Source organism: Tachyglossus aculeatus, chromosome 8 (assembly GCF_015852505.1).
Source record: "Tachyglossus aculeatus isolate mTacAcu1 chromosome 8, mTacAcu1.pri, whole genome shotgun sequence".
NCBI lineage: Eukaryota > Metazoa > Chordata > Mammalia > Monotremata > Tachyglossidae > Tachyglossus > Tachyglossus aculeatus.
This window is the reverse complement of record NC_052073.1, coordinates 35984185-36011542: the sequence shown is the minus strand read 5'-3', so window position 1 is coordinate 36011542 and position 27358 is coordinate 35984185. Positions and strand designations below refer to the sequence as shown.

Genomic DNA, 27358 nt, shown 5'->3' with positions numbered 1-27358 from the left:
CCTTTCCTTTTCCTTCCCTTTCTTTCCCTCCCTTTTCTTTCTTTCTCTCCTCCCTCTCCTTTCCTCCCCTCCCTCCTTTCCTTTTCCTTCCCTTCCTCTTTTCCTTCTTTCTCCCCTCCCTCTCCTTTCCTTCTCCCTTCCTCCCCTCCCTCCTTTCCTTTTCCTTCCCTTTCTTTCCCTCATTTTCCTTCTTTCTCCCCTCCCTCCTTTCCTTTTCCCTCTTTTCCTTCTTTCTCCCCTCCCTCTCCTTTCCTTCTCCCTTCCTCCTTTCCTTTTCCTTCCCTTTCTTTCCCTCCCTTCTCCCCTCCCTCTCCTTTCCTTCTCCCTTCCTCCCCTCCCTCCTTTCCTTTTCCTTCCCTTTCTCCTTTCCTTCTCCCTTTCTTCCCTTTCTTTCCCTCCCTCTCCATTTCCCCCTTCTCTCCCTCTTTTCATTCTCCCTTCCCTTTCTCCTTTCCTTCTCCCTTTCTCCCCTCCCTCCTTTCCTTCTCCTTCCCTTTCTCCCCCCCCATTTCCCCCTTCTCTCCCTCTTTTCATTCTCCCTTCCTTCCTTCTTTCACTCTCCCTCCCTCTTCCTCCTCTCCCTTTTTTCTCCCTCTTCCCGTCTTCCTCCCTCCCTCTCTCCCCCCTTCTTTTCCTCCCTTTTCCCTTCCCCTCCCTCCTTCTACTAATAATCACAATAATAACGATGGGACAACCTGATGACCTTGGATCTCCCGCAGCGCCTAGAACAGTGCTTAGCACATAGTAAGCGCTTAGCAAGTACTATTATTATTATTATGACTGTGAGATCGTTGTGGGCAAGGAATGTGTCTTTATTGTTGTATTGGACTCTGCCAGACTGAGCCCCCTCCCCACAGCACCTGTATATATGTTTGTATGGATTTATTACTCTATTTTACTTGTACATATTTATTTTATTTATTTTATATTGTCAATATGTACTCTATTTTACTTGTACATATTTATTCTATTTATTTTATTTTGTTAATATGTTTTGTTTTGTTGTCTGTCTCCCCCTTCTCGACTGTGAGCCCGCTGTTGGGTAGGGACTGTCTCTGTATGTTGCCAACTTGTGCTTCCCAAGCGCTTAGTCCAGTGCTCTGCACACAGAAAGCGCTCAATAAATACGAACGTTCTGCACGCAGTCGGCGATCAAGAAATTAATTCATTCATCCATTCAATCGTATTTATTGAGCGCTTACTGTGTGCAGAGCACACGATTGAATGAAAGGACCCCCCACACCCAAGACGGCCCCTTGGGCGCAAGGGGCAAGAAGGAAATCGACACCCACCACTGCAGGCCTTCAGAAGCATCTACGATGTGCCAAGCCCTGTGCTAAGCACTGAGACACATCAGGAGAGAAACTGAGGCAGTTTTGGAGCCAAGCGTCGGGCTGGATAATGAGATCCTCTGGGGTTATTTGTTCAGCGCTTACTAGAGAAGCAGCTTGGCTCAATCAATCAATCATATTTATTGAGCGCTTACTGTGTGCAGAGCACTGGACTAAGCGCTTGGGAAGTTGGCAACATAACGGAAAGAACCCGGGCTTTGGAGACAGAAGTCGCGGGTTCAAATCCCGGCTCTGCCACTTAATAATGGCATTTATTAATCGCTTACTATGTGCAAAGCACCGTACTGAGCGCTGGGGAGATTACAAGGAGATCAGGTTGTCCCACGGGGGGCTCCCAGTCTTCATCCCCATTTTACAGATGAGGGAACCGAGGCTCAGAGAAGTGAAGTGACTCGCCCAAGGTCACAGCGGACATTTGGAGGAGCCAGGATTCGAACCCATGACCTCGGACTCCAAAGCCCGGGCTCTTTCCACTGAGCCACGCTGCTTCTTCCGAGCTTGACACACAGCCGGCGCTTCGCAAATAATAATAATAATGGCATTTATTAAGCGCCTATGTGCAAAGCACTGTTCTAAGCGCTGGGCACTGTTCTAAGCGCTGGACATACCACCATCACTACTGCTGTGACACCCCGGGGGAGCCGCCTAACCTCTCCGGGCCTCGGTTTCCCCCCTCCCTCGCGGACAGGGAGCCCCGTAGTTTTGGGGAGGGGGGGGGCTGCACCAGTCTTATCAATCAATCAATCAATCGCATTTATTGAGCGCTTACTGCGTGCTGAGCACAAGTTGGCAACATACAGCGACGGTCCCCTACCCACCAGTGGGCTCACACTCTTCCGTTCTCCCTCCCTTCCAACCTCCCCGCCGCTCAGTACATAGTCCCGACACCACAATGACTCTTATTCCTCATTATTATTACTGGCGTTATTCTCCGTCCCCTGGAGGGGGTGGGGAAACCGAGGCAGGGGGGGACGACGACGGCTGAGATGGGGGTCTTTAATGCGAGAGGAAAGCGAGTCCACGATACAAAATTTAAAAACCGGCCCCGGGGCGGGTGACGGGGGGGGTCTCGGGGGGCTGGGGGAGACGGCGTGGGGGGGGGGGGGTGGGGGGTCCCCCCCACCCCCAAATCACTTGTCCTTCTTGTCGGGCTCCTCCGCGGCCCCGTCCCCGCTGGGGCAGCCTCCGCCTCCGGCCTCCGTGGGGTTCGTCTCCTCGTAACTGGGGGGGACAGAGACGGAGGGGGAGCGGGGAAGGGGATGGGAGGGTGAGCGGGGTGACCCTCCCCCCCAAAGCGCCGCCGGCCTCAGTTTCCCCGCCTGTCAACCGGGGGAGAAGAGAGAGGCGATCTTCCCACTAGTCCTGAGCGCCCCCCCGCCATCGCTCTGGGCCTCGGTTTCCCTCCTCCGAGAAAGCAGCGCGGCTCCGTGGAAAGAGCCCGGGCTCTGGGGTCCGGGGTCATGGGTTCGAATCCCAGAGCTGGGGGACTTTGGGCGAGTCGCTTCACTTCTCTGAGCCTCACCTGGAGAACGGGGATGAAGACTGGGAGCCCCCCCGGCGTGGGACAACCTGATCACCCTGCGCTTAGAACAGTGCTTTGCACATGGTAAGCGCTTAATAAATGCCATCAAGCGCTTAGTACAGTGCTCTGCACACAGTAAGTGCTCAATAAATGCGACTGATGATGATGATCATGTATTATTATTATCCGTCCAACGAGGGTGAAGTCCCCACCTCTGTCCCCCCCCCACCGGGCCTGGGTTCGAGTCGATCCCACTCCTCTCCCGGGGGCTTGGCACAGTGCTAGGCACATAGTAGGTGCCTTGGGGGCGGGGGGGGGATTATAACCCAGGTCACCCACAACCTCCTCAGCGCAAGAGGACAACCGGAGGGCGGCTAGGAGGGTCTCGGGGGTGGAGACTCGAACCCGCCACCCGGCTGAGGCGGCTCAGACCAGGGGCTGTCCCCAGCCCCCCAGGACAAGCCGCTGACCGCGTCTCTGCCTCAGTTTCCCCACAGGCAGGGGTTGAGACCTTCCGGGAGGTGCTTCCCGTCAGTTCCTCGTGGGCAGGGATAATAATAATAATCATAATGACGGCATTTGTTAAGCGCTTACTATGTGCAAAGCCCTGTTCTAAGCGCTGGGGAGGTAACAAGGTGATCGGGTTGTCCCATGGGGGGCTCACAGTCTTAATCCCCATTTTCCAGATGAAGGAACTGAGGCTCAGAGGAGCGAAGTGACTTGCCCAAGGTCACCCAGCTGACACGTGGTGGAGCCGGGACTCGAACCCATGACCTTTGACTCCATCAATCGCATTTATTGAGCGCTTACTATGTGCAGAGCACTGGACCAAGCGCTTGTCCCACGTGGGGCTCACAGTCTTAATCCCCATTTTCCAGAGGAAGGAACTGAGGCCCAGAGGAGTGAAGTGACTTGCCCAGGGTCACCCAGCTGACACGTGGTGGAGCCGGGATTCGAACCCATGACCGTTGACTCCGGGCTCTCTCCCCCGGGCCGCGCTGCTTCTCTCAAAAAGTCGGGGGAGGAAAGCGGGGGTCTCCCCGGCGGGATGGGGTCTGCACGGTCTAGTGGACTCTCCCAAGCGCTCAGCGCAGTGCTCCGCACGCAGAAGGTGCTCAACAAATACTACCGATCGGCACACATCGGCTCCTACCCGCTGGACGCTCCCCAAGCGCCCGGCACCATAGGCCCACCGTAGGCGCTCCAATACTATCGGGCTCTCCCGGGCGCTCAGTACAGTGCCCCGACCCCGAGGCGCTCAAAACAGGGCGCCGAGTGGTCCATGGAGGGGTGGAGGATAACGTGGGCTTCTTGGGGAGGGCGGGGGGCTACAAGGCGGCGGCGGTCGGGTGGGGCGGGGGGCGGTGGCGGCGGCGGCGGGGGGCGGAGGAGGAGGGGGCCCGCCGGGGCCGCATGGCCTCCGCGAGGCTGGCGGGGCACCCCGAAACCGCCGGGAATTCCCGGATCCTCCTCCTGGGAGGCAGGGACTCCCACGCCCAAGACTCGAAGCTGCGCCCCGGGATGGACGGTGGGAAGGCCGAGGAAGGGGGAGAGAGAGAGAGAGAGAGGCCAGAGGGAGGAGGAGGCCGCCACGCACGCGGAGAGGCCGGAAAGGTAGGAATTTCCCAGGCGGGAGGTGGGAGAGACGGGAAGGGGGGAGGAGACAGAGGGAGAGAAAAAGAGAGAGAGAGAGAGATTTATTTCCCCAAGGGTGGTGCTCTGCTGGAGGCCGGGAGGCCATGAGTTCAAACCCTGCCTCCGCCCACTGTCAGCTGTGTGACTCTGGGCAAGTCACTTCTCTGCGCCTCAGTGGCCTCATCTGTCAAATGGGGATGAAGACCCCATCGCCTTGCGACCTCCCCGGCGCTTAGAACGGTGCTTGGCACGTAGTAAGCGCTTAATGAACGCCATCGCGATTAGTAGGCTCCCCCCACCCACCCCCGGGGACCCCCAGGTTTCAGCTCCCGGAATCCCCCCGGGCCCAGCCCAGCCCGGGGTCGCGGCAGCTCCGGGGTGAAGGAGGTGGGGGGAGACGGCGCGGATGGGACTGTGAGCCCACTGCTGGGTAGGGACCGTCTCTCTATGTTGCCGACTTGGACTTCCCAAGCGCTTAGTACAGTGCTCCGCACGCAGTAAGCGCTCAATAAATACGATTGATGATGATGATTGATGATGGGGGCGGGGGTGTGACCCCGAGCCGGTCCGTAGAGAGGTGAGGGGGCGGCCGCTGCGTCCCACTGCCACCCCACCCTCTCCTCCGGGAGGCCTTCCGGGGTTATCCCGGTTCCCCGCCAACCCGGCGCCCCCCGAGATGTTCTCCCTTCTTCCCTCCCGGATCCCGAGGCCTGGGTCTCCGCCCTGCCTCCGTTTCCCCTTTCCCTTCTTCTCCCCGTCGGCTATCACCCTGCCCGCCGGCCTCCCTGCGGGACTGGCATCCGCCGGAGGGCAGGGATGGCGCCTACTATCAGGCTGTCCCGAGCGCTCCGCACGGCCCCCTGCCAACGCTCCGGGCCGAGGGCGGCAGGGAGCGGAAGGCGAGGAGTCCGAGGGACCCCGGGGCCCATCCCCGCGGGGCGCGGGGAGCCCCCCGCCCGCTCACCTGAACATCTCCGTGACCTCTCCCTTGGCCAGGGCCACCAGGAGGGGAAAGCCGATGCAGGCGGGGACCAGGTAGAGGAGGGCCGGCTGGTGTTGGACAGAGACAGACAGAGACGGACAGAGACAGGGAGACCTTCCGCTCAGAGACAGCCCCGGAATATTTGCCCTCCCCCTACTCCGGTCACGTGCCCCCCCCGCGGGCCTCGGTTTCCTCCTCGGTACAAGGCGGGGCCCGCCGCCTGGCCTCCCGATCCCCTCGGGTCAGTGCTCGGCCCCCGGGGAGTGGGGCGGAGGCAGGAGGGGGCTCCGGTCAGGTCCGGTGGGGTTCCGGGGAGGGGGCGACGGACCGGGTGCCGAGAGGGCGTCTTCCCCCGGCCGGAGCCGGAGTGCCGGGAACCCTGGGTCTGAGTGCGAGAGACGGGGGACCGAGGCCCAGGGCGCCACCTGCTGGACGCCCGTCCCACCGGGCCGGGCCGGGCCCTTTTGGGGAGGACGGAGGATGGGGGAGAGGGGTGGAGGAGGGATAGAGGGAGAGGAAGGGCAGAGGGGGAGGAGGGATGGGAAAAAAGAGCAATACAGGAAGAAAACAGATGGGGGATGAGGGGGGGAGAGGGATGGGGAAGAGGGATAAAGGGGGAGGAAGGACAGAGGGGGAGGAGGGATGGCAGGAGAAGAGGGATGGAGGGGGAGGAGGGATGGCAGGAGAAGAGGGATGGAGGGGGAGGAGGGATGGGGAAGAGGGATAAAGGGGGAGGAAGGTCAGAGGGGGAGGAGGGATGGCAGGAGAAGAGGGACGGAGGGGGAGGAGGGACGGGAAAAAAGCAATGGGGGAAGAAAAGGTATGAGGGGCAAGTGCGATGGAAAGAGAGGAGGGATGGGGAGGAAAGGGGGATGGGGAATACAGAGGGTGGAGAAGAGATAGAGGGGAAGGAAGGATGGGAGAAGAGGGATGGAAAGGGAGGAGGGAGGGAAAAAGCAATGGGGGAAGAAAAAGGATGAGGGGGAAGGGATGGAGGGAAAGGAGGGATAGGAGGAAAGGGGGATGGGGAATAAAGAGGGCGTAGGAGGGATAGGAGAAGAGGGATGGGAGAAGAAGAGGGATGGAAGGGGAGGGGGGGGAAAGAGCAATGGGGGAAGAAAAGGGACGAGGGACAAGTGGGATGGAGGGAGAAAGAGGGATGGGGAAGAGGGGTGGAGGAGGGATAGAGGGGAGGAGGGATGGAAAAAAGAGCAATGGGGGAAGAAAAGGGATGAGGGGGAAGAGGGATGGAGGAAGAGGAGGGATAGGAGGAAAGGGGGATGGGGAATAAAGAGGGTGGAGGAGGGATAGAGGGATGGGAGAAGAGGGGGACGGAGGAAGGATAGAAGGAGAGGAGGGATGGGAGAAGAGGAGGGATGAGAGGGATGGAGAAGGAAGAGGGATAAAAGGGGAAAGAGAAGGGTGGAGAGGAAAGAAGAGGGATGGAGGGGGTGGTCAGACCTGGGCGTGCTTGAAGACGTGCATGATGAAGATGGTGAGGCCGAGGCCGAAGATGTAGGCCGCGAAGCTGGTGTAGAAGTACGTGTGCGTGTTCTTCTTCAGGCTGGGGGGGGGGGGGGGGGGGGGGGGTAGGGGAGACACGCGAGCATGGGGGAGACGTCCGTTACCGTGGTGACCAGACCCACCGGCTCGCCCGCCCGGGCAGGTGGGGGTCGGGGCGCCCATGTGGGATTTGGGGGTGACAATGGGCACCTGGAGCGGGTTCTGGGAGGGGGAGTCCTGCCCATCCACGAGGCCAGACCGGCAGCTCTTCGAGGGCGGGGATGGCGTCTGCTCACTCTACTGGACTCCCCTGAGCGCTCTGCACAGTGCTCTGCACACGGGAGACCGGCAGCTCCTTGAGGGCAGGCAGCGCGTCTCCCAACTCTCCCCGGCGCTCAGTCCAGTGCTGGGCACCCGGCGGACTGGCAGCTCCCCGAAGACAGCCATCGTGTCTTCCGACTCTACCGGCCGCTCCCAGGCGCTCAGATCCGTGCCGCAGGGCAGAGGGCCGAAGCGGCGGCGGGCGTGTCCCGAGTTACGGTGGGTGCCCCCGGTGGGGGGGGGGGGTGCAGGGAGCGGACGCCCCCCAGGGAGGGTCGCGTGGGGAGGACCCCTGTGCCCACCCCCTGCCCCCCGCTCACCTGATGTCAAAGCGCAGCAGTAAAGCGATGAAGATTCCTGGCACAGAGAAGTGGGGAGGGGGCCCGGCGTCACACAGCGCCAGACAAGCTTTTTTTGGGGGGGCCCTCATCACCCTATACGACCGCCCTCCCAGTCCCCCCGCCCCCCCATATCCCTCCCATTCCCCTCGGATCCCCCCACACACTTCCCACACCCCTTCCATTCTCCCCCATTTCCCTCTCACCTCCTCCCATTCCCCCCAGTGCACCCCCACACTCCTCCCATCCCCCCTCCCACCCCAGGTCCTCCTCTTAACTCCTCCCAGCCCCCCAATATCCCTCTTACCCCTCCCATCCCCCCCACCCAGTGCTCCTCACTTCCTCCCATCCTTCCCCGCCCAGTGCTCCCCGCTTCCTCCCATCCCTCCCCACCCAATGCTCCCCGCTTCCTCCCATCCCTCCCCGCCCAGTGCTCCCCACTTCCTCCCATCCCTCCCCCGGCCCCCAACTGCAGCAAGGTTGACCCCAACCCCTTCCCCTGGACTCCCCCTCACCAGGAATGACGATGTCGCCGAGCCCTAGCATGGCGAAGTTGTTGGCGGCCAAGCCTTTCTCCAGCAGATCCTGGGGGAACACCACTGGCCGGGCGGGGGCAGAGGACGTGAGTCCCGGGCAGCCCCCAGCCCCGTCCCCCCCACACCCCACCCGGGGGCCTCAACCTCAACCGTCACCCCGTTTTTTGGCAGGGAGGAAACTGAGGCCCAGAGAGGTGTGGTGACGTGCCTGAGGTCACACAGCAGGCCGGGGCTCGGGGGGGCACCCCCAGGGTCGAGCTGACGGCAGAAGCAGAAAGAGAGAAGCAGCGTGGCTCAGTGGAAAGAGCCCGGGCTTTGGAGTCAGTGGTCATGGGTTCAAATCCTGGCTCCGCCAATTGTGTGACTTTGGGCAAGTCACTTCTCTGGGCCTCAGTTCCCTCATCTGTAAAATGGGGACTGACTGTGAGCCAACCTGATCACCCTGTAACCTCCCCAGCGCTTAGAACAGTGCTTTGCACATAGTAAGCGCTTAATAAATGCCTTCCAAAAGAAAGCAGTGCGGCCCAATGGGTAGAGCCTGGGGGTCGGAGGTCGTGGGTTCTAATCCCAGCTCCGCCGCTTGCCGGCTGGGTGACCTTGGGCCGGTCACTTCACTTCTCTAGGCCTCAGTTCCCCCCTCCGTCAAAGGTGGGTCAAGTCTGTGAAACCCACGTGGGGACAGGGACTTGCTTGTTTCCTCCCTCCCTCAGTGCTCAGCACAGTACCCGACGCCTAGTAAGTGCTTAGTACAAGCCACGGTTATTATCATTACTATATTATTAAAGCAGGACAGCTGCTAGACTATCAGCTCCCTGTGGGCAGGGAATGGGTCCGTTGATGGCTCTATTGGACTCTCCCAAGCGCTCGGTCTGGTGCTCTGCACACAGTAAGCGCTCAGCAAATAGGAATGAATGAATGAGCAGCTGCCTGCAGCTGTCCCCGTCCCCCAGGTCCGGGGGGTGGGGGGGGGGGCTGGGAGGGCCGAGGGTGGTGGTGAGACGGGGGTCCCCGGAGGGGAGAAGATGGGGTGGGGGTGGGGAACCCCGGGGACATTGACTCTCACGTTTTATCGGCGCCTCGAACGAGCGGGCCACGGTCACCATCACGTTCGTCCCGAAGACCTGCGGGGGTCGGGGGGTGGGGAGGGGGCTCAGCATAAAGGAGGTGGGGATGAGGGACAGATCGGACACCGGGGGTCCTGGGCGGGGGGCAGGGTCTGGGAGTACGGCCTCCACCTCCTCCTTCGCTGTAACTCCCTTCTCCTCGACCACCACAACCACCTCCGCCTCCTCCTTCACAACTCTCTCTACTACCTCCTCCTCTCTCCTCCACCTCCACCAAAATCTCCTCCTCCACCACCCCAACCATCTCTACCCCCTCTTCCTCCACCATAACCACTTCCTCCCTCCTCCTCCATCACGACCACCTCCTCCCTCCTCCTCCATCACAACCACCTCCTCCCTCCTCCTCCTCCCCCACAACCACCTCTACCTCCATCATAACTCCCTCCTTTCTCCTCCACCACAACCTCCTCCCTCCTCCTCCATCACAACCACCTCCTCCCTCTTCCTCTCCTCCACCTCCACAACCACCTCCTCCTCCCTTCTCCTCTCCATCACAACCACCTCTACCTCCACCATAACTCCCTCCTTTCTCCTCCACCTTCACCACAACCTCCTCCCTCCTCCTCCTCTCAGCCACCTCCTCCCTTCTCCTCTCTCCTCCTCCTCCACAAGCACCTGTACCTCCACAACTCCCTCCTCCTGTCTCCTCCACCACAATCACCTCCTCTCTCTTCCATCATAACCACCTCCTCCCTTCTCTTCTCCTCCTCAACCACCTCCTCCCTTCTCCTCTTCAACCACTTCTACCTCCATCATAACTCCCTCCTTTCTCCTCCACCACAACCTCCTCCCTCTTCCTCTCCTCCACCTCCACAACCACCTCCTCCTCCCTTCTCCTCTCCATCACAACCACCTCTACCTCCACCATAACTCCCTCCTTTCTCCTCCACCTTCACAACCTCCTTCCTCCTCCTCCTCTCAACCTCCTCCTCCCTTCTCCACGCTCCTCCTCCTCCTCAAGCACCTGTACCTCCACAACTCCCTCCTCCTTTCTCCTCCACCACAATCACCTCCTCTCTCCTACATCATAACCACCTCCCCCCTTCTCCTCTCTCCTCTTCAACCACCTCTACCTCCATCATAACTCCCTCCTTTCTCCTCCACAACCTCCTTCCTCCTCCATCACAACCACCTCCTCCCTCTTCCTCTCCTCCACAACCACCTCCTCCTCCCTTCTCCTCTCTCCATCACAACCACCTCTGCCTCCACCATAACTCCCTCCTTTCTCCTCCACCTTCACAACCTCCTCCCTCCTCCTCCTCTCAACCACCTCCTCCCTTCTCCACACTCCTCCTCCTCCACAAGCACCTCTACCTTCACAACTCCCTCCTCCTTTCTCCACCACAATCACCTCCTCTCTCCTCCATCACAACCACCTCCTCCCTTCTCCTCGCTCTTCAACCACCTCTACCTCCATCATAACTCCCTCCTTTCTCCTCCACCACAACCTCCTCCCTCCTCCACCTCCATCACAATCACCTCCTCCCTCTTCCTCTCCTCCACCCCCACAACCACCTCCCTCCTCCTCCTCCTCCTCCTCCACCCTAACCCCCTCACTCCTCGACCTCCCTCCTCCTCCTCCCCCCGCACAACCCCGGCGGTCCTCCCCCGGGGTCCTCCCGCTCACCCAGAAGACGTCGTAGACGAAGAGCCCCCCGAGGAGGATGCAGCCGGTGCTGACGTTGTTGAGGTGCAGCAGCTCCACGCCGTTGAGGGAGAAGGCCAGGCCGAAGAGGTTGTTGGCGATCCAGTGCTGCCCGGGGGAGGGGGACGCTCAGCCGGGGGTGGGGTGGGGGTGGGGGGTCTTCCCGGGCTCGGGGACGCCCCCACCCCCCCAGGGGACCCCCGCCGACCCCTCACCTTCCTCAGCAGGTACCAGACGCCCACGACGCTGCTCAGAGCCAGGCACACCAGGTCCTTCGTGTCAAACTCGTAGTTGACGATTTCTGGGGTGCAGGGGGAGCGGGGGGGATCCCCGCCGGTGAGCGTCCCCTCCCCTCCCCCTCGGGGGTCCCACCCCGAGGCATCCGCGGGGGTCTCAACGCCGGGAGGGAGGCTCCGAGCCGAGGCTCCTGGGAAACGGGAAGCCCTAACCACCCCCGGAGACAAGGGGCGGAGTCGCCGGCTATGGGGAAACTGAGTCACCGGCCGGCCTCTGGGCCTGGGGTGAGGTCGGGGGGCCAAACCGACATCGCAACCTGACCTCGGGCGTCCAACAACCGAGTCCGTCCGACCTGATTAACCTGTGCCGCCACAAACGCTTAGAGCAGTGCTCTGCACGTAGTAAGCGCTTAACGAGTACCGTCATTATTATAACAGCAACCCGACTGGAAGTCCCTGAGCGCTCAATACAGCGCCCAGCACACCACTCATCGACCGACTGCGAGGTAGGGAAACTGTCCGGCCACCAGCTCCGTTCCGTTGTCCCGACCGCTCGGTACAGCGCTCTGCACAAAGTAAGCGCTCGAGAGATGCTCGACTCTCCCGAGCGCTCAGCACAGAGCCCTGCACCGAATAACAACTCGAGGAATACAGCCGGCCGGACTCTCCCAAGAGCCGGGAAGAGTGCTCCACACCCAGGAGGCGATCAGTAAATAGCCCCCAGGGGCTGACGGCTGGGTCTTCCTCCCGGCCGGTGTTGGGGGGGGGGGGGGATGTCCGGGAATTGGGGGGACGGGGCGGGGGGCGCTTACTTACCTTCTTTGTTCTCCCCGGAGCCCTGGGTGAAGAGCAGCTGATATTGTTTGTTGGGAAAATTGGCCGGGAAGCATTTCGTCATGAAGGGGCTGCACAGGGGAGAGGGGTGAATGCCATCGTCATCGTAAATAATAATAATAATAATGGTATTTGTTAAGCGCCCACTATGTGCCAGGCACTGTACTAAGCGCCGGGAGGGACACAAGGTCGTCGGGTTGTCCCACGTGGGGCTCACAAGCAGCCAGGCACTGTACTAAGCGCTGGGGGAGACAGATCCAAGCCAATCGGTTTGGACACGTCCCCCGTGGGGCTCACATTCATTCATTCATTCATTCATTCAATCGTATTTATTGAGCGCTGACTGTGCGCAGAGCACTGTACTAAGCGCTTGGGAAGTCCAAGTCGGCAACATAGAGAGACGGTCCCTACCCGACAGCGGGCTCACAGTCTAGAAGGGGGGAGACAGAAAACAAGACAGAACATATTAACAAAATAAAATAGAATATGTACAAATAAAATAGAGTGATAAATCCGTACAAACATATATACATTCAATCGTAGTTATTGAGTGCTGTGTGCAGAGCACTGTACTAAGCGCTTGGGAAGTACAAGTCGGCAACATCTAGAGACGGTCCCTACCCGACAGCGGGCTCACAGTCTAGAAAGGGGGAGACAGACGACAAGATAGAACATATTAACAAAATAAAATAGAATGTGTACAAATAAAATAGAGTAATAAATCCGTGCAAACATATATACATTCATTCAATCGTAGTTATTGAGCGCTGACTGTGTGCAGAGCACTGTTCTAAGCGCTTGGGAAGTACAAGTTGGCAACACCTAGAGCCGGTCCCTACCCGACAGTGGGCTCACAGTCTAGAAAGGGGGAGACAGACGACAAGACAGAACATATCAACAAAATAGAATATGTACAAATAAAATAGAGTAATAAATCCGTACAAACATATATACATTCATTCAATCGTAGTTATTGAGCGCTGACTGTGTGCAGAGCACTGTACTAAGCGCTTGGGAAGTACAAGTCGGCAACATATAGAGACAGTCCCTACCCGACAGCGGGCTCACAGTCTAGAAAGGGGGAGACAGATGACAAGACAGAACATATTAACAAAATAAAATAGAGTGTGTACAAATAAAATAGAGTAATAAATCCGTGCAAACATATATACATTCATTCAATCGTATTTATTGAGCGCTTACTGTGTGCAGAGCACTGTACTGAGCGCTTGGGAAGGACGAGTTGGCAACACAGAGAGACGGTCCCTAGCCAACAACGGGCTCACAGTCTAGAAGGGGGGGATAGACAACAAAATAAAACGTGTGGACCGGTGTCTAGTCATCAGAATAAACAGAAATAAAGCTAAATGCACATTATTAACAAAATAAATAGAGTAGTAAATATGTGCAAGTAAAATAGAGTACAAACATATATACAGGTGCTGTGGGGAGGGGAAGTGACTGGCCCAAGGTCACACGGCAGACAAGGGGCAGAGCTGGGATGAGAACCGAACGTCCTCTCAGTCCAAACCCCAGGCTCTACCCACCATAATAATATAATAATGGCATTTATTAAGCGCTTACTACATGCCAAGCACTGTTCTAAGCGCTGGGGAGGTTACAAGTGATCAGGTTGTCCCACGGGGGGATAACCAGATGAGGTCACTGAGGCCCAGAGAAGTGAAGTGAAGTGACTTGCCCAAAGTCACCCAGCTGACAATCAATCACTCAATTGTATTTATTGAGCGCTTACTGTGTGCAGAGCACTGTACCAAGCGCTTGGGAAGTCCAAGTTGGCAACATCTAGAGACGGTCCCTACCCAACAGCGGGCTCACAGTCTAAAAGGGGGAGACGGAGAACGAAACCAAACATACTCACAAAATAAAATAAATAGAATAGATATGCAGAAGTAAAATAAGTAAATAAATAAACAGAGTAATAAATATGTATAAACATACATATTTACATATTCCCGGGCCTGGAATGCCCCCAATCCCTCTGCCCATCCGCCAAGCTCGCTCTCTTCCTCCCTTCAAGGCCCTACTGAGAGCTCACCTCCTCCAGGAGGCCTTCCCACACTGAGCCCCTTCCTTCCTCTCCCCCTCGTCCCCCTCTCCATCCCCCCATCTTCCCTCCTTCCCTTCCCCACAGCACCTGTATATATGGATATATGTTTGTACAGATTTATTACTCTATTTATTTATTTACTTATTTTACTTGTACACATCTATTCTATTTATTTTATTTTGTTAGTACGTTTGGTTTTGTTCTCTGTCTCCCCCCTTTTAGACTGTGAGCCCACTGTTGGGTAGGGACCGTCTCTATGTGTTGCCAATTTGTACTTCCCAAGCGCTTAGTCCAGTGCTCTGCACATAGTAAGCGCTCAATAAATACGATTGATGATGATGATATGTACATATATACAGGTGCTGTGGGGAAGGGAAGGAGGTAAGATGGGGGGGGGGGATGGAGAGGGGGACAAGCGGCGGAGCCGGGATTTGAACCCATGACCTCTGCCTCCAAAGCCCGGGCTCTTTCCACCGGGCCACGCTGCTTCTGATGAGGGTGCTTGGGGCCCGTGGGCATCTCCCTCCCCGCCAGGATGTGACCACCGTCCTCTCCCGATCCCTCCCCAGAACTTTGGCTGGGAAGGGGAGGGGGATGACTCGGTTTCTCCTTGCCTCAGTTTCCCCCCCCGCCGCGCGGAAAACGGGACCAGCCGAGGGAGAAGACGGGAGGGCGCGGGGGCGGCGGTTACCTGATGGTGTGGGAGAGCGCCAGGATGCCCAGGACGAAGAAGTACATGGACAGCAGGAGGTTGATGTATTCCTGGGAAAAGATCTGCGGGCACAAGGGTACACGGGAAGGGAGGGCGGGCAGTGGGGGGTGGGATCCGCCCGGAGCCCGCCTCGCACCCAGACCCGCCCCGCTCGGCGCTCCTTTCCGGGCAGAGAGCGTGTCTGCCGGCTCGGTCCTCTGTCCTCTCCCCGGCGCTTAGCACAGTGCTCTGCGCGCAACAAATACGACCGAATGACTGCTCCGCACGCCGTAAGCGCTCAATAAATATGACTGAACGGATGAACGCTCTGCGCAAAGTAAGCGCTCAGGAATGACGGCCGACTGGCTCGACTCTCCCGAGCGCTCGGCACAGTGCCCTGCACAGTGCTCTGCACTGGATAAGCGGGGGGAGGAGGGTCATGATGATGACGATGGCAGGTACTAAGCGCTTACTATGTGCCAAACACCGTTCTAAGCGCTGGGGAGGATACCAGGTGATGAGGTTGTCCCACAGGGGGGCTCACAGTCTTCACCCCCATTTTACAGATGAGGTCACTGAGGCCTAGTGAAGTGACACGATAATAATAATAATGGCATTTATTAAGCGCTTATTATGCGCCAAGCACCGTTCTAAGCGCTGGGGAGGTTACGTATTTATTATTTAATTTAATTCACTTATGTTGTTTGTACGTATTTATTCTATTTATCTTGTTAATGTGCCTTGTTTTGTTGGCCGTCTCCCCCGTCTACACTGTGAGCCCACTGTTGGGTAGGGACCGCCTCTATTATGTTGCCGACTTGGACTTCCCAAGCGCTTAGTCCAGCGCTCTGCACACAGTAAGTGCTCAATAAATACGACTGAATGAATGGATAAGCGCCCAAGAAACAGGACGGGCTGACTGGACTCTCCCAAGCGCTCAGCGCAGTGCCGCGCACCCGGCGGGCGGCCAGTAAGTAGTCGCAAGTGACTGACGGCTGGCGCGGGGGCCCCGGGGGGTGGGTTCTGACCTTGAAGAAGAGGTAGAGGCCGAGCAGGGTGCAGCTGGCGATGATGGGGAAGCGGGCGGCGTCACGGCTGGTGATGGTCTCGGGCATGTCCGTCGCGTTCTGACGGACGATAATAATAATAATAATTAATAATAATGACATTTATTAAGCGCTTACTACGTGCCAAGCACCGTTCTAAGCGCTGGGGAGGTTACAAGGTGATCAGGTTGCCCCACGGGGGGCTCACAGTCTTAATTAATCCCCTTTTTCCAGATGAGGTCACCGAGGCCCAGAGAAGTGACTTGCCCACACAGCTGACAAGTGGCGGAGCCGGGATTTGAACCCACGACCTCCGACCCCAAAGCCCGGGCTCTTTCCACTGAGCCGCGCTGCTTCTCGTCAAGGCTCACGCGGACGCCTCCGGGCGACACTTTTTTGATATCTGATTTTTTGGGGGGGGTCTCTGTGAAGTGCTTACTAAGTGCCGGGCACTGTAGTAAGCGCTGGCGGGAGACGAAGCCGGGTTCAAATCCCGGCTCCACCAATTGTCAGCTGTGTGACTGTGGGCAAGTCACTTCACTTCTCCGGGCCTCAGTTACCCCATCTCTAAAATGGGGATGAAGACTGGGAGCCCCCTGTGGGACAACCTGATCACCTTGTAACCTCCGTAGCGCTTAGAACACTGCTTTGCACATAGTAAGCGCTTAATAAATGCCATCATTATTATTATTATTATTATTATTATCGTCCATACCAAATTTTTTTAAATGGTATTTAAGTGCTTACTAAGTGCCGGGTACTGTACTAGGTACTGGGGGGATGACTACCATCAGTGGTATTTTTTTTTTTTATGGTATTTAAGCACTTACTAAGTGCTGGGCTCTGTACTAAGCGCTGAGGGAGATCATCATAATCATCGATACCGTTTTTTTTTCCGGTATTCATTAAGCGCTTTCTAGGTGCTGGGCACTGTACTAAGCACTGGGGGAAATCATCATGAGCATCAATACCATTTTTTTTTTAATGGTATTTGTTAAGCACTTACTAGGTGCCGGACTCTACTAAGCGCTGGGGGAAATTATCATAATAATAACAATAATAATAATGGCATTTGTTAAGCGCTTACTATGTGCCAAGCACTGTTCCAAGTGCCGGGGGGGATACAAGGTGATCAGGTTGTCCCCCGTGGGGCTCACAGTCTTCATCCCCATTTGACAGATGAGGGAACTGAGGCACGGGGAAGGGAAGTGACTTGCTCAAAGGCACACTGTAGGTGACAACTGGCGGAGCCGGGGTTTGAATAATAATAATGCTGACAATGATAATTAATTATAATGAATGATAGTGGTCTTTGTTAAGCGTTTACTCTGTGGCAGGCAAGGGAAGTGACTTGCCCAAAGTCACCCAGCTGACAAGTGGCGGGGGCGGAATTGGAACCCATGACCTCTGACTCCCAAGCCCACTGAACCAAGACCATTTTTTTTTTAATGGTATTTGTTAAGTGCTTATTATGTGCTGGGAACTATACTAAGTGCCGGGGGAGGGGGACAACATGATCATCAATAGGATTTTTTACCATATGTGTTAGGTGCCAGTTGTGGGGGGGGGGGGGGGGGGGGTACGTCGTCGTTATCAACAAACCCTGGGGGGAGGGGGGGTCTTGGGGGGGGGGAGGGTCCTGGGGGGAGTGGCGTCTTGGGAGGGGGAGGGGCCTGGAGGGAGGGGGGTCTTGGGGGGGAGGGGGGGTCTTGGGGGGTGAAGGTCCTGGGGGGAAAGGGAGTCCTGGGGGGGAGGGGGGTCCGGGGGGGGGTCGGGTCCTGTGGGGGAGGGGGGTCTGGGGGGAGGGCCCTGGGGGGGAGAGGGGGGTCTTGGGGGGGGAGGGTGCTGGGGGGAGGGGGTGTCTTGGGGGGGAGGGTCCTGGGGGGGAGGGGGTGTCTTGGGGGGGAAGGTGCTGGGGGGAGGGGGTGTCTTGGGGGGGAGGGTCCACCTCCTTCCCTTCCCCACAGCACCTGTTTAGATGTATATATGCTTGTACATATTTATTACTCTACTTATTGATTGATTTATCTTACTTGTACATATCTATTTTCTTTATTTTATCTTGTTGGTATGTTTGGTTTTGTTGTCTGTCTGTCCCCCCCCTTTTAGACCGTGAGCCCGCTGTCGGGTAGGGACCGTCTCTACGTGTTGCCAACTTGGACTTCCCAAGCGCTTAGTCCAGTGCTCTGCACACAGTAAGCGCTCAATAAGTACGATTGATTGATTGATTGACCGGGGGGAGGGTCTTGGGGGGAGGGGGGTCTTGGGGGGGAGGGTCCTGGGGGGAAGGGGGGTCTTGGGGGGGAGGGTCCTGGGGGAGGGGGATCTTGGGGTGGAGGGTCCTGGGGTCAGGGGGGTCTTGGGGGGAGGGTCCTGGGGTCACGGGGGTCTTGGGGGGGAGGGTCCTGGGGTCAGGGGGATCTGGGGGGGGAGGGTCCGGGGGTCTTGGGGCGGAGGGTCCTGGGGTCAGGGGGTCTTGGGGGGGAGGGTCCTGGGGTCAGGGGGGTCTTGGGGCGGAGGGTCCTGGGGTCAGGGGGGTCTTGGGGGGCAGGGTCCTGGGGTCAGGGGGGGCTTGGGGGGCAGGGTCCTGGGGTCAAGGGGGTCTTGGGGGGGAGGGTCCTGGGGTCAGGGGGGTCTTGGGGGGGGAGGGTCCTGGGGTCAGAGAGGTCTTGGGGGGGAGGGTCCTGGGGGTTTTGGGGAGGGAGGGTCCTGGGGGGGAGGGGGGGTTTGTGGGGGGAGGGTCCTGGGGTCGGGGGGGGTCTTGGGGGGGAGGGTCCTGGGGGGAGGGGGATCTTGGGGGGGGAGGGTCCTGGAGTCAGGGGGGTCTTGGGGGGAGGGTCCTGGGGTCAGGGGAGTCTTGGTCCTGGGGGGAGGGTCCTGGGGTCGGGGGGGTCTTGGGGGGGAGGGTCCTGGGGGGAGGGGGATCTTGGGGGGGTCGGGTCCTGGGGGTCAGGGGAGTATTGGGGGGTCTGGAGGGGAAATGTCCGTCCTTTCGTTGGCGGGGTCAGACCTTGTTGTTGGCGCAGCGCACGGAGCGCAGGGCCCCGAAGAAGATGGGCAGCAGCGCCATGAGCAGCAGGCCTCCGTACGCCAGGGCGGCGCCCTCCGGGGTGGCGGCGGGACGCGACGTGCCGTTTCCGGGGAGACCGACGGGGTCGGGCGCGGGCACCGGGAGGCCCCCGGGGGCCGCCGCGCCGCTGGGGGGGGACGACGCCGCCGACATCGCCACGCCGCCGCCGACGACGACGCCGGGACCACGGCCCAAGGCCACGTTCCCCTACGCCCGCCCGGACGCACGTCACGGCCGCGCGCGCGTGCGCACACCCCCCGCCCGCCCCTCCGCCCGGCCTCGCCGACGCCACCGCGCTTGCGCGAGGGGGACGCCGGATGAGCGGGGAGGGAGGAGGAGGAGGAGGAGGGAGCGTTGCTAGGAGACCGGAGGCGGGGACCCCGCCCTCTCCGGCCGGGCCGCCGCGCTTGCGCGGTGCGAGGCCGGAACTGCGGGGAGGGAGGAGGGAGCGTTGCTAGGAGACCGGAGGCGGGGACCCCGCCCTCTCCGGCCGGGCCGCCGCGCTTGCGCGAGGCGAGGCCGGAAGTGCGGAGGGAGCGTTGCTAGGAGACCGGGGGAGGGGGACCCCGCCCTCTCCGGCCGGGCCGCCGCGCTTGCGCGACGCGAGGCCGGAAGTGCGGAGGGAGCGTTGCTAGGAGACCGGGGGAGGGGACCCCGCCCTCTCCGGCCGGGCCGCCGCGCTTGCGCGACGCGAGGCCCGAAGTGCGGGGAGGGAGGAGGGAGCGTTGCTAGGAGACCGGAGGCGGGGACCCCCGCCCTCTCCGGCCGGGCCGCCGCGCTTGCGCGACGCGAGGCCGGAAGTGCGGAGGGAGCGTTGCTAGGAGACCGGAGGCGGGGACCCCCGCCCTCTCCGGCCGGGCCGCCGCGCTTGCGCGATGCGATGCCGGAAGTGCGGAGGGAGCGTTGCTAGGAGACCGGGTGAGAAGGACAGGAAGAGAAAGAAAGAAAATGGCGGGCGCGGGCCTCAGCCCTGAGGGGCTGGGACGGGCGAGGGAGAAAGGGAGAGGGAGAGGAGGAAAAGTAGAGTTAGTTAGTCAGGGAAGGAGGGCCTTCCATAGGTTATCGACAAGTAGGGTGCAAAATAGGTTAACTCGGTGTAGAAGAGAGGGAGAGGAGGAAAAGTAATAATAATAATAATAATGTTGGCATTTGTTAAGCGCTTACTATGTGCAAAGCACTGTTCTAAGCGCTGGGGGGGGGATACAAAGTGATCAGGTTGTCCCACGTGGGGCTCACAGTCTTAATTCCCATTTTACAGATGAGGTAACTGAGGCTCAGTGAAGTGACTTGCCCAAGGTCACACAGCAGACATGTGGCGGAGTCAGGATTCGAACCCATGACCTCTGACTCCAAAGCCCGGGCTCTTTCCACTGAGCCACACGCTGCTTCTCAAGCAGGGTTAGTTAGTCAGGGAAGGCCTCTGGGAGGAGGAGGAGGAGGGCCTTCCATAGTCTTCCACAATCTTCTAGACTTGAGCCCCTTGCTGGGTAGGGACCGTCTCTCTATGTTGCCAACTTGTGCTTCCCAAGCGCTTAGTCCAGTGCTCTGCACACAGTAAGCGCTCAATACAATTGATTGATTGATTGTCCTTCCCAAGCGCTTAGTCCGGTGCCTTGCACACAGTAAGCGCTCAATAAATACGACTGAATGAATGAGCCACCAAGCAGCATGGCTCAGTGGAAATCAATCAATCGATCGTATTTATTGAGCGCTTACTGTGTGCAGGGCACTGGACTAAGCGCTTGGGAAGTCCAAGTTGGCAACAGAGACGGGCTTAGGAGTCAGGGTCACGGGTTCAAATCCCGGCTCTGCCACTTAGCTGCGTGACTTCGGGCCACTTCACTTCTCTGGCCCTCAGTTCCCTCACCTGGAAAATGGGGATTAAGACTGTGAGCCCCATGTGGGACAACCTGATCACCTTGTATCCCCCCCAGCGCTTAGAACAGTGCTTTGCACATAGTAAGCGCTTAACAAATACCATCATTATTATTATTAATAAGGCTTTGAAGGGGAGAGAGCGATCAATCAATCAATCGTATTTATTGAGCGCTTACTGTGTGCAGAGCACTAGACTAAGCGCTTGGGAAGTACAAGTCGGAAGTACAAGTACAGCGATGGTCTGTGGGCCGTGAGGTGGGAGGGGGGTCAGGGGAAAGACAGGAGGCCGATAATAATAATGGCATTTATTAAGCGCTTACTATGCACGAAGCACTGTTCTAAGCGCTGCGGAGGTTACAGGCTGATCAGGTTGTCCCACGGGGGGCTCCCGGTCTTCATCCCCATTTGACAGATGAGGGAACTGAGGCTCAGAGAAGTGAAGCGACTCGCCCAGGGTCACCCAGCTGACAATTGGCCGAACGGGGATTTTGAACCCATGACCACCGACTCCGAAGCCCGGGCTCTTTCCACTGCGATATAGTCATCAGGGCGGGAGAGGACGAGCGCTTGGATTAGTGTGGGAGCCGTTTGGATGGAGAGGAAAGGGCCGATTTGAGCCACGGGGTGAAGGCCCAGCTGACGGGATTTAGTGAGGGATCGACTATGGGGGTGGAATGAAAGACTTATTACTCTATTTATTTATTTATTTTATTTGTACATATCTATTCTATTTATTTTATTTTGCTAGTATGTTTGGTTTTGTTCTCTGTCTCCCCCTTTTAGACTGTGAGCCCACTGTTGGGTAGGGACTGTCTCTGTATGTTGCCAATTTGTACTTCCCAAGCGCTTAGAACAGTGCTCTGCACATAGTAAGCGCTCAATAAATACGATTGATTGATTGACTGGAGTCAAGGAAGAAGGCTGAGGTTCATTCACTCATTTAATCGTATTGATTGAGCGCTTACTGTGCGCAGAGCACTGGACTAAGCGCTTGGGAAGTACAAGTCGGCAACATCTAGAGACGGTCCCTACCCAACAGCGGGTTCACAGTCTAGAAGGGGGAGACGGGCAACAAAACAAAACGTGGACAGGTGTCAAAACCATCATAATAAATAGAATTATAGCTATATGCACATCATTAATAGAGTAATAATGATAATGATGGCATTTATTAAGTGCTTACTATGCGCAAAGCACTGTTCTAAGCGCTGGAATAAATTTGTACAAATATATACAAGTGCTGTGGGGAGGGGAAGGAGGTAGGGCAGAGGGGATAATAATAATAATGATGGTATTTATTAAGCGCTTACTATGTGCAAAGCACTGGACTAAGCGCTTGGGAAGTCCAAGTTGGCAACATCTAGAGAAGGTCCCTAACCAACAGCGGGCTCACAGTCTAAAAGGGGGAGACAGGGAACAAAACCAAACATACTAACAAAATAAAATAAATAGAATAGATATGGACAAGCACTGGGAAGCCTAGTGGGTAGCCTAGTAGAAGCACGGCCTAGTGGGTAGAGCCCGGGCCCGGGAGTCAGGAGGTCCTGGGTTCTAATCCCGGCTCCGCCACCCGCCTGCTGTGTGACCTTGGCCAGGTCACTTCTCCGTGCCTCAGTTCCCTCCTTTGTAAAAAGGAGATGGGAGACTGAACCCCACTTGCGACAGGGACTGTGTCCATCCAGGTTTGCTCGTCTCCACCCCAGTGCTTAGTACAGTGCCTGGCACATAGTAAGCGCTTAGCAAATACCATCATTACTTATTATTACTCCACACACAGCGCTCCGCCCCTTCGGGTCCTCAACCGCAGGAGCGCACACTGCTCAAGCACAACAGAGCCCAAGGGTGCTCACCCCCGTCTAGTACAGTGCTCCGCACCCGGGGGCTGTCCTGAACGGTCAGTGGGAGGGTCTCCTCGTCCCGGGGTCGGCGTTCCGGAGAGGAGGCCGGTACCTTCCGTTCTTGGATGGGGTCTCTGGACCGTGTCCACTCTGGTCATCTCGCCACCCGTGTCCGCGTCGGACGGATCGCACTCGCCTCCCGGGAGGCTGGACGTCCTCTCCACAGAGATCTCCCCGCTGGCTTTTCCGCAGAGACACCCTCCCTCCCCTCTTCCTGCATCCATGAGGGCCCTGGCCTGGATCTCCGTGTCTCTCCTGGCCCTGGCTATCTCTCCTCCAGGTAATAATAATAATAATAATAATGGTATTTGGTAAGCGCTTACTATGTGCAAAGCACTGTTCTAAGCGCTGGGGAGATACCAGGTCATCAGGTTGTCCCACGTGGAGCCCACAGTATTAATCCCCATTTTATAGATGAGGCAACTGAGGCCCAGAGAAGTGAAGTGACTTGCCCAAAGTCACCCAGCTGACAGTTGGCAGAGCCGGGATTTGAACCCATGACCTCTGACTCCAAAGCCCAGGCTCTTTCCACTGAGCCATGCTGCTTCTCTAATAATAATAATAATGGTAACAAATGCCATTATTATTATTATTATTATTATTATTTAATAACAATAATAATTGTTAAGCGCTTACTATGTGCAAAGCACTGTTCTAAGCGCTGGGGAGATACAAGGTCATCAGGTTGTCCCACGTGGGGCTCACAGTCTTAATCTCCATTTTCCAGATGAGGCAACTGAGGCCCAGAGAAGTGAAGTGACTTCCCCAAAGTCACCCAGCTGACAGTTGGCAGAGCCGGGATTTGAACCCACGACCTCTGACTCCAAAGCCCGGGCTCTTTCCACTGAGCCACGCTGCTTCTCTAATAATAATAATAATAATAATGGTAACAAATGCCATCATTATTATTATTATTATTTGTTAATAATAACAACAATAATTATTAAGCACTTACTATGTGCAAAGCACTGTTCTAAGCGCTGAAATAATAATAACGACGGCATTTATTAAGCACTTACTATGTGCAAAGCACTTAATGACGGCATTTATTAAGCGCTTACTATGTGCAAAGCACTGTCCTAAGCGCTGGGGAGGCTACAAGGTGATCAGGTTGTCAGGTTGGGCTCACAATCAATCCCCATTTTCCAGATGAGGTAACCGAGGCCCAGAGAAGTGAAGCGACTTGCCCAAAGTCACCCAGCCGACACGGGCGGAGCCGCCGGGATTTGAACCCACGACCACTGACTCCGAAGCCCGGGCTCTTTCCACTGAGCCGCGCTGCTTCTCGTCATAGTGATAGCATTTGTTAAGCGCTTGCCACGTGCCAAGCACTGTTCTAAGCGCTGGGGAGATACAAGGTAATTAATTAATTTAATGATGGCATGTGCTAAGCGCTTAATCCATCAATCAATCGTATTTATTGAGCGCTTACTGTGTGCAGAGCACTGGACTAAGCGGCATTTATCGAGATCGGAGGCTTCTGGGAGTCGGGTTCCCCGGGCGCCGGGGACGGGGACTCGAACTCGCGGCCCACCCCGCCGACCGTGTCCCCACAGGGCGGTGTGACCTGAATCCCTCCCGCTGCTGGAACGCCAAGGGGAAGTGCAAGGACAGGTGTTCGGGCCTAGAGAACGTCATGTCCCTCTGCCGAAATCAACACCTGTGCTGCGTCCCGTCCAAGTACACCCCGCTACTGTCTGGGCGCACCCCGAAACCCACGCCGCCACGGCCAGAGTAGCCCCCGCACCCGGGGCCCACCGGGAGGGGACGGGAACCGCGTCCGAGCGCTCAGTACAGCGCTCAGCGCCCGGCGGGGCGCTCAATAAACACCCTGGGTCGGCTGAGCGGCCCCGAGCCTGTCTGTGCTTGGTTGGGCGGGGAACGCGGGTACCCACTCTGGGGTGCTGGATGCTCGTTCGCTCAGTTGTATTTATTGAGCGCTTACTGTGTGCAGAGCACTGTACTGAGCGCTTGGGAAGGACGAGTTGGTGACATCTAGAGACGGTCCCTACCCGACAGCGGGCTTACGGTCTAGAAGGGGGAGACGGACGACAAAACAAAACACGTGGACGGGGGTCAAGTCGGCGCCGCAGGCGGGAGGCGCTCAGTAGATTCATTCAGTCGTATTTACTGAGCACTTACTGTGTGCAGAGCACTGTACTGAGCGCTTGGGAAGGACGAGTCGGTGACTTATAGAGACGGTCCCTACCCAACAGCGGGCTCAGGGTCTAGAAGGGGGAGACGGACGACAAAACAAAACATGTGGACGGGGGTCAAGTCGGCGCCGCAGGTGGGAGGCGCTCAGTAGATTCATTCAGTCGTATTTACTGAGCACTTGCTGTGTGCAGAGCACTGTACTAAGCGCTTGGGAAGGATGAGTCGGTGACATATAGAGACCGTCCCTACCCCACAGCGGGCTCACGGTCTAGAAGGGGGAGACGGACGACAAAACAAAACACGTGGACGGGGGTCAAGTCGGCGCCGCAGGCGGGAGGCGCTCAGTAGATTCATTGTCGTATTTACTGAGCGCTTACTGTGTGCAGAGCACTGTACTGAGCGCTTGGGAAGGACGAGTCGGCGACGTATAGAGACGGTCCCTACCCAACAGCGGGCTCACGGTCTAGAAGGGGGAGACGGACGACAAAACAAAACACGTGGACGGGGGTCAAGTCGGCGCCGCAGGCGGGAGGCGCTCAGTAGATTCATTCAATCGTATTTACTGAGCACTTACTGTGTGCAGAGCACTGTACTGAGCGCTTGGGAAGGATGAGTCGGTGACATATAGAGACGGTCCCTACCCAACAGCGGGCTCACGGTCTAGAAGGGGGAGACAGACGGCAAAACAAAACATGTGGACGGGGGTCAAGTCGGCGCCACAGGCGGGAGGCGCTCAGTAGATTCATTCAGTCGTATTTACTGAGCACTTGCTGTGTGCAGAGCACTGTACTGAGCGCTTGGGAAGGACGAGTTGGTGACGTATAGAGACGGTCCCTACCCAATAGCGGGCTCACAGTCTAGAAGGGGGAGACAGACGACAAAACAAAACATGTGGACGGGGGTCAAGTCGGCGCCGCAGGCGGGAGGCGCTCAGTAGATTCATTCAGTCGTATTTACTGAGCACTTACTGTGTGCAGAGCACTGTACTGAGCGCTTGGGAAGGACGAGTCGGCGACGTATAGAGACGGTCCCTACCCGACAGCGGGCTCACGGTCTAGAAGGGGGAGACGGACGACAAAACAAAACACGTGGACGGGGGTCAAGTCGGCGCCGCAGGCGGGAGGCGCTCAGTAGATTCATTCAATCGTATTTACTGAGCACTTATTGTGTGCAGAGCACTGTACTAAGCGCTTGGGAAGGATGAGTTGGCGACATATAGAGACCATCCCTACCCAACAGTGGGCTCACGGTCTAGAAGGGGGAGACGGACGACAAAACAAAACACGTGGACGGGGGTCAAGTCGGCGCCGCAGGCGGGAGGCGCTCAGTAGATTCATTCAATCGTATTTACTGAGCACTTACTGTGGGCAGAGCACTGTACTAAGCGCTTGGGAAGGACAAGTCGGCGACGTATAGAGACGGTCCCTACCCAACAAGGGGCTCACGGTCTAGAAGGGGGAGACGGACGACAAAACAAAACACGTGGACGGGGGTCAAGTCGGCGCCGCAGGCGGGAGGCGCTCAGTAGATTCATTCAGTCGTATTTATTGAGCACTTAATGTGTGCAGTGCATGGACCGATATTAATAATAATAACGGTTGTTGTTAAGCACTTACTACATCCCACGTTTATGACGGTAATATCGAGAAGCGGCGTGGCTTAGTCAAGAGGCTTGGGAGTCAGAGGTCGTGGGTTCTAATCCCAGCTCCCCCACTTCTCAGCTGTGTGACCTTGGGTAAGTCACTTCACTTCTCTGGGGCTTCAGTTACCTCATCTGGAAAATGGGGATGAAGACTGAGCCCCACGTGGGACCACCCGATTACCCTGTAGCTTCCCCAGCGCTTGGCACGTAGTAAGCGCTTAACAAACACCGTCATTATTATTATTGCCGTTATTAATAATGGTGGTGTCCGTTAGAACAGCGCTTGGCACGTAGTAAGCGTTTAACAAACACCGTCATTATTATTATTGCTGTTACGGTGTCCATTAAGCTCTTGGTATGTGGCAGGCACTGTACTAAGCGCTGGGGTGGATCCAAGCCAGTCGGGTTGGACACGGCCTCCGTCCCGCATAGGGCTCACCCTCCCCATCCCCTTTTTACGGAGGAGGGAACCGAGGCCCAGAGAAGGGAGGTGACTTGGCCAAGGCCACACAGCAGACACGGGGCGGAACCGGGATTAGAACCCAGGACTTTCTGACTCCCAGCGTGCCTTGCTGCTCGCTGACGGGTGGCGTTTTGGGCTTTGATAGCCCGCCACGAGCATGGAAATTGGGGGAAATCTCATGAATTCTGCCGAAGGATCGCTAGACTCTACTGTATTGGATGCTCCCAGGCGCTCAGTCCAGTGCCCCGCACGCTGCGTCGCTTACAGCGCACGGGCAGTAGATAAGACGGAATGAGTGAACGAACGAATGCGTCCGTTGATAATAATAATAATAATGATAATAATGATGATGGTATTTGTTAAGCGCTCACTATGTGCCAAGCACTGTTCTAAGCGCTGGGGGGGGAATACAGGGTG

The 27358-nt window shown here is 57.2% G+C and overlaps 2 protein-coding genes across 2 annotated transcripts; one reads left to right on the top strand and one right to left on the bottom strand.

The window, feature by feature from the left end:
• Positions 1-2454: 2454 nt before the first annotated feature.
• HM13 (histocompatibility minor 13) lies at positions 2455-19095 on the bottom strand. The gene is made up of 12 exons (XM_038750594.1): positions 18844-19095; positions 15816-15914; positions 14788-14870; positions 12011-12099; positions 11174-11259; positions 10941-11066; positions 9253-9310; positions 8169-8252; positions 7636-7672; positions 6953-7055; positions 5474-5559; positions 2455-2573 (listed from the first exon to the last, which is right to left on the bottom strand). The coding sequence occupies exons 1-12, from the start codon at positions 19054-19056 to the stop codon at positions 2483-2485; spliced, it is 1155 nt and encodes a 384-aa protein (XP_038606522.1). The 5' UTR covers positions 19057-19095; the 3' UTR covers positions 2455-2482.
• A 3261-nt stretch (positions 19096-22356) lies between these two features.
• LOC119931741 (beta-defensin 36-like) lies at positions 22357-24518 on the top strand. Its single transcript, XM_038750621.1, has 2 exons — positions 22357-22959; positions 24236-24518. The coding sequence occupies exons 1-2, from the start codon at positions 22902-22904 to the stop codon at positions 24415-24417; spliced, it is 240 nt and encodes a 79-aa protein (XP_038606549.1). The 5' UTR covers positions 22357-22901; the 3' UTR covers positions 24418-24518.
• The last annotated feature ends 2840 nt before the right edge of the window (positions 24519-27358 follow it).

Excerpts from the sequence above, each read along its gene's own strand:
- HM13 (XM_038750594.1), bottom strand. The coding sequence starts at position 19,056 with ATGTCGGCGGCGTCGTCCCCCCCCAGCGGCGCGGCGGCCCCCGGGGGC. Across the intron at positions 12,100-14,787 it reads GCGCTCTCCCACACCATCAG|CCCCTTCATGACGAAATGCT; the intron begins GTAACCGCCGCC and ends TCCCCTGTGCAG. Across the intron at positions 11,067-11,173 it reads TCTGGTACCTGCTGAGGAAG|CACTGGATCGCCAACAACCT; the intron begins GTGAGGGGTCGG and ends TCCCCCGGGCAG.
- LOC119931741 (XM_038750621.1), top strand. The coding sequence starts at position 22,902 with ATGAGGGCCCTGGCCTGGATCTCCGTGTCTCTCCTGGCCCTGGCTATC. Across the intron at positions 22,960-24,235 it reads CCTGGCTATCTCTCCTCCAG|GGCGGTGTGACCTGAATCCC; the intron begins GTAATAATAATA and ends GTGTCCCCACAG.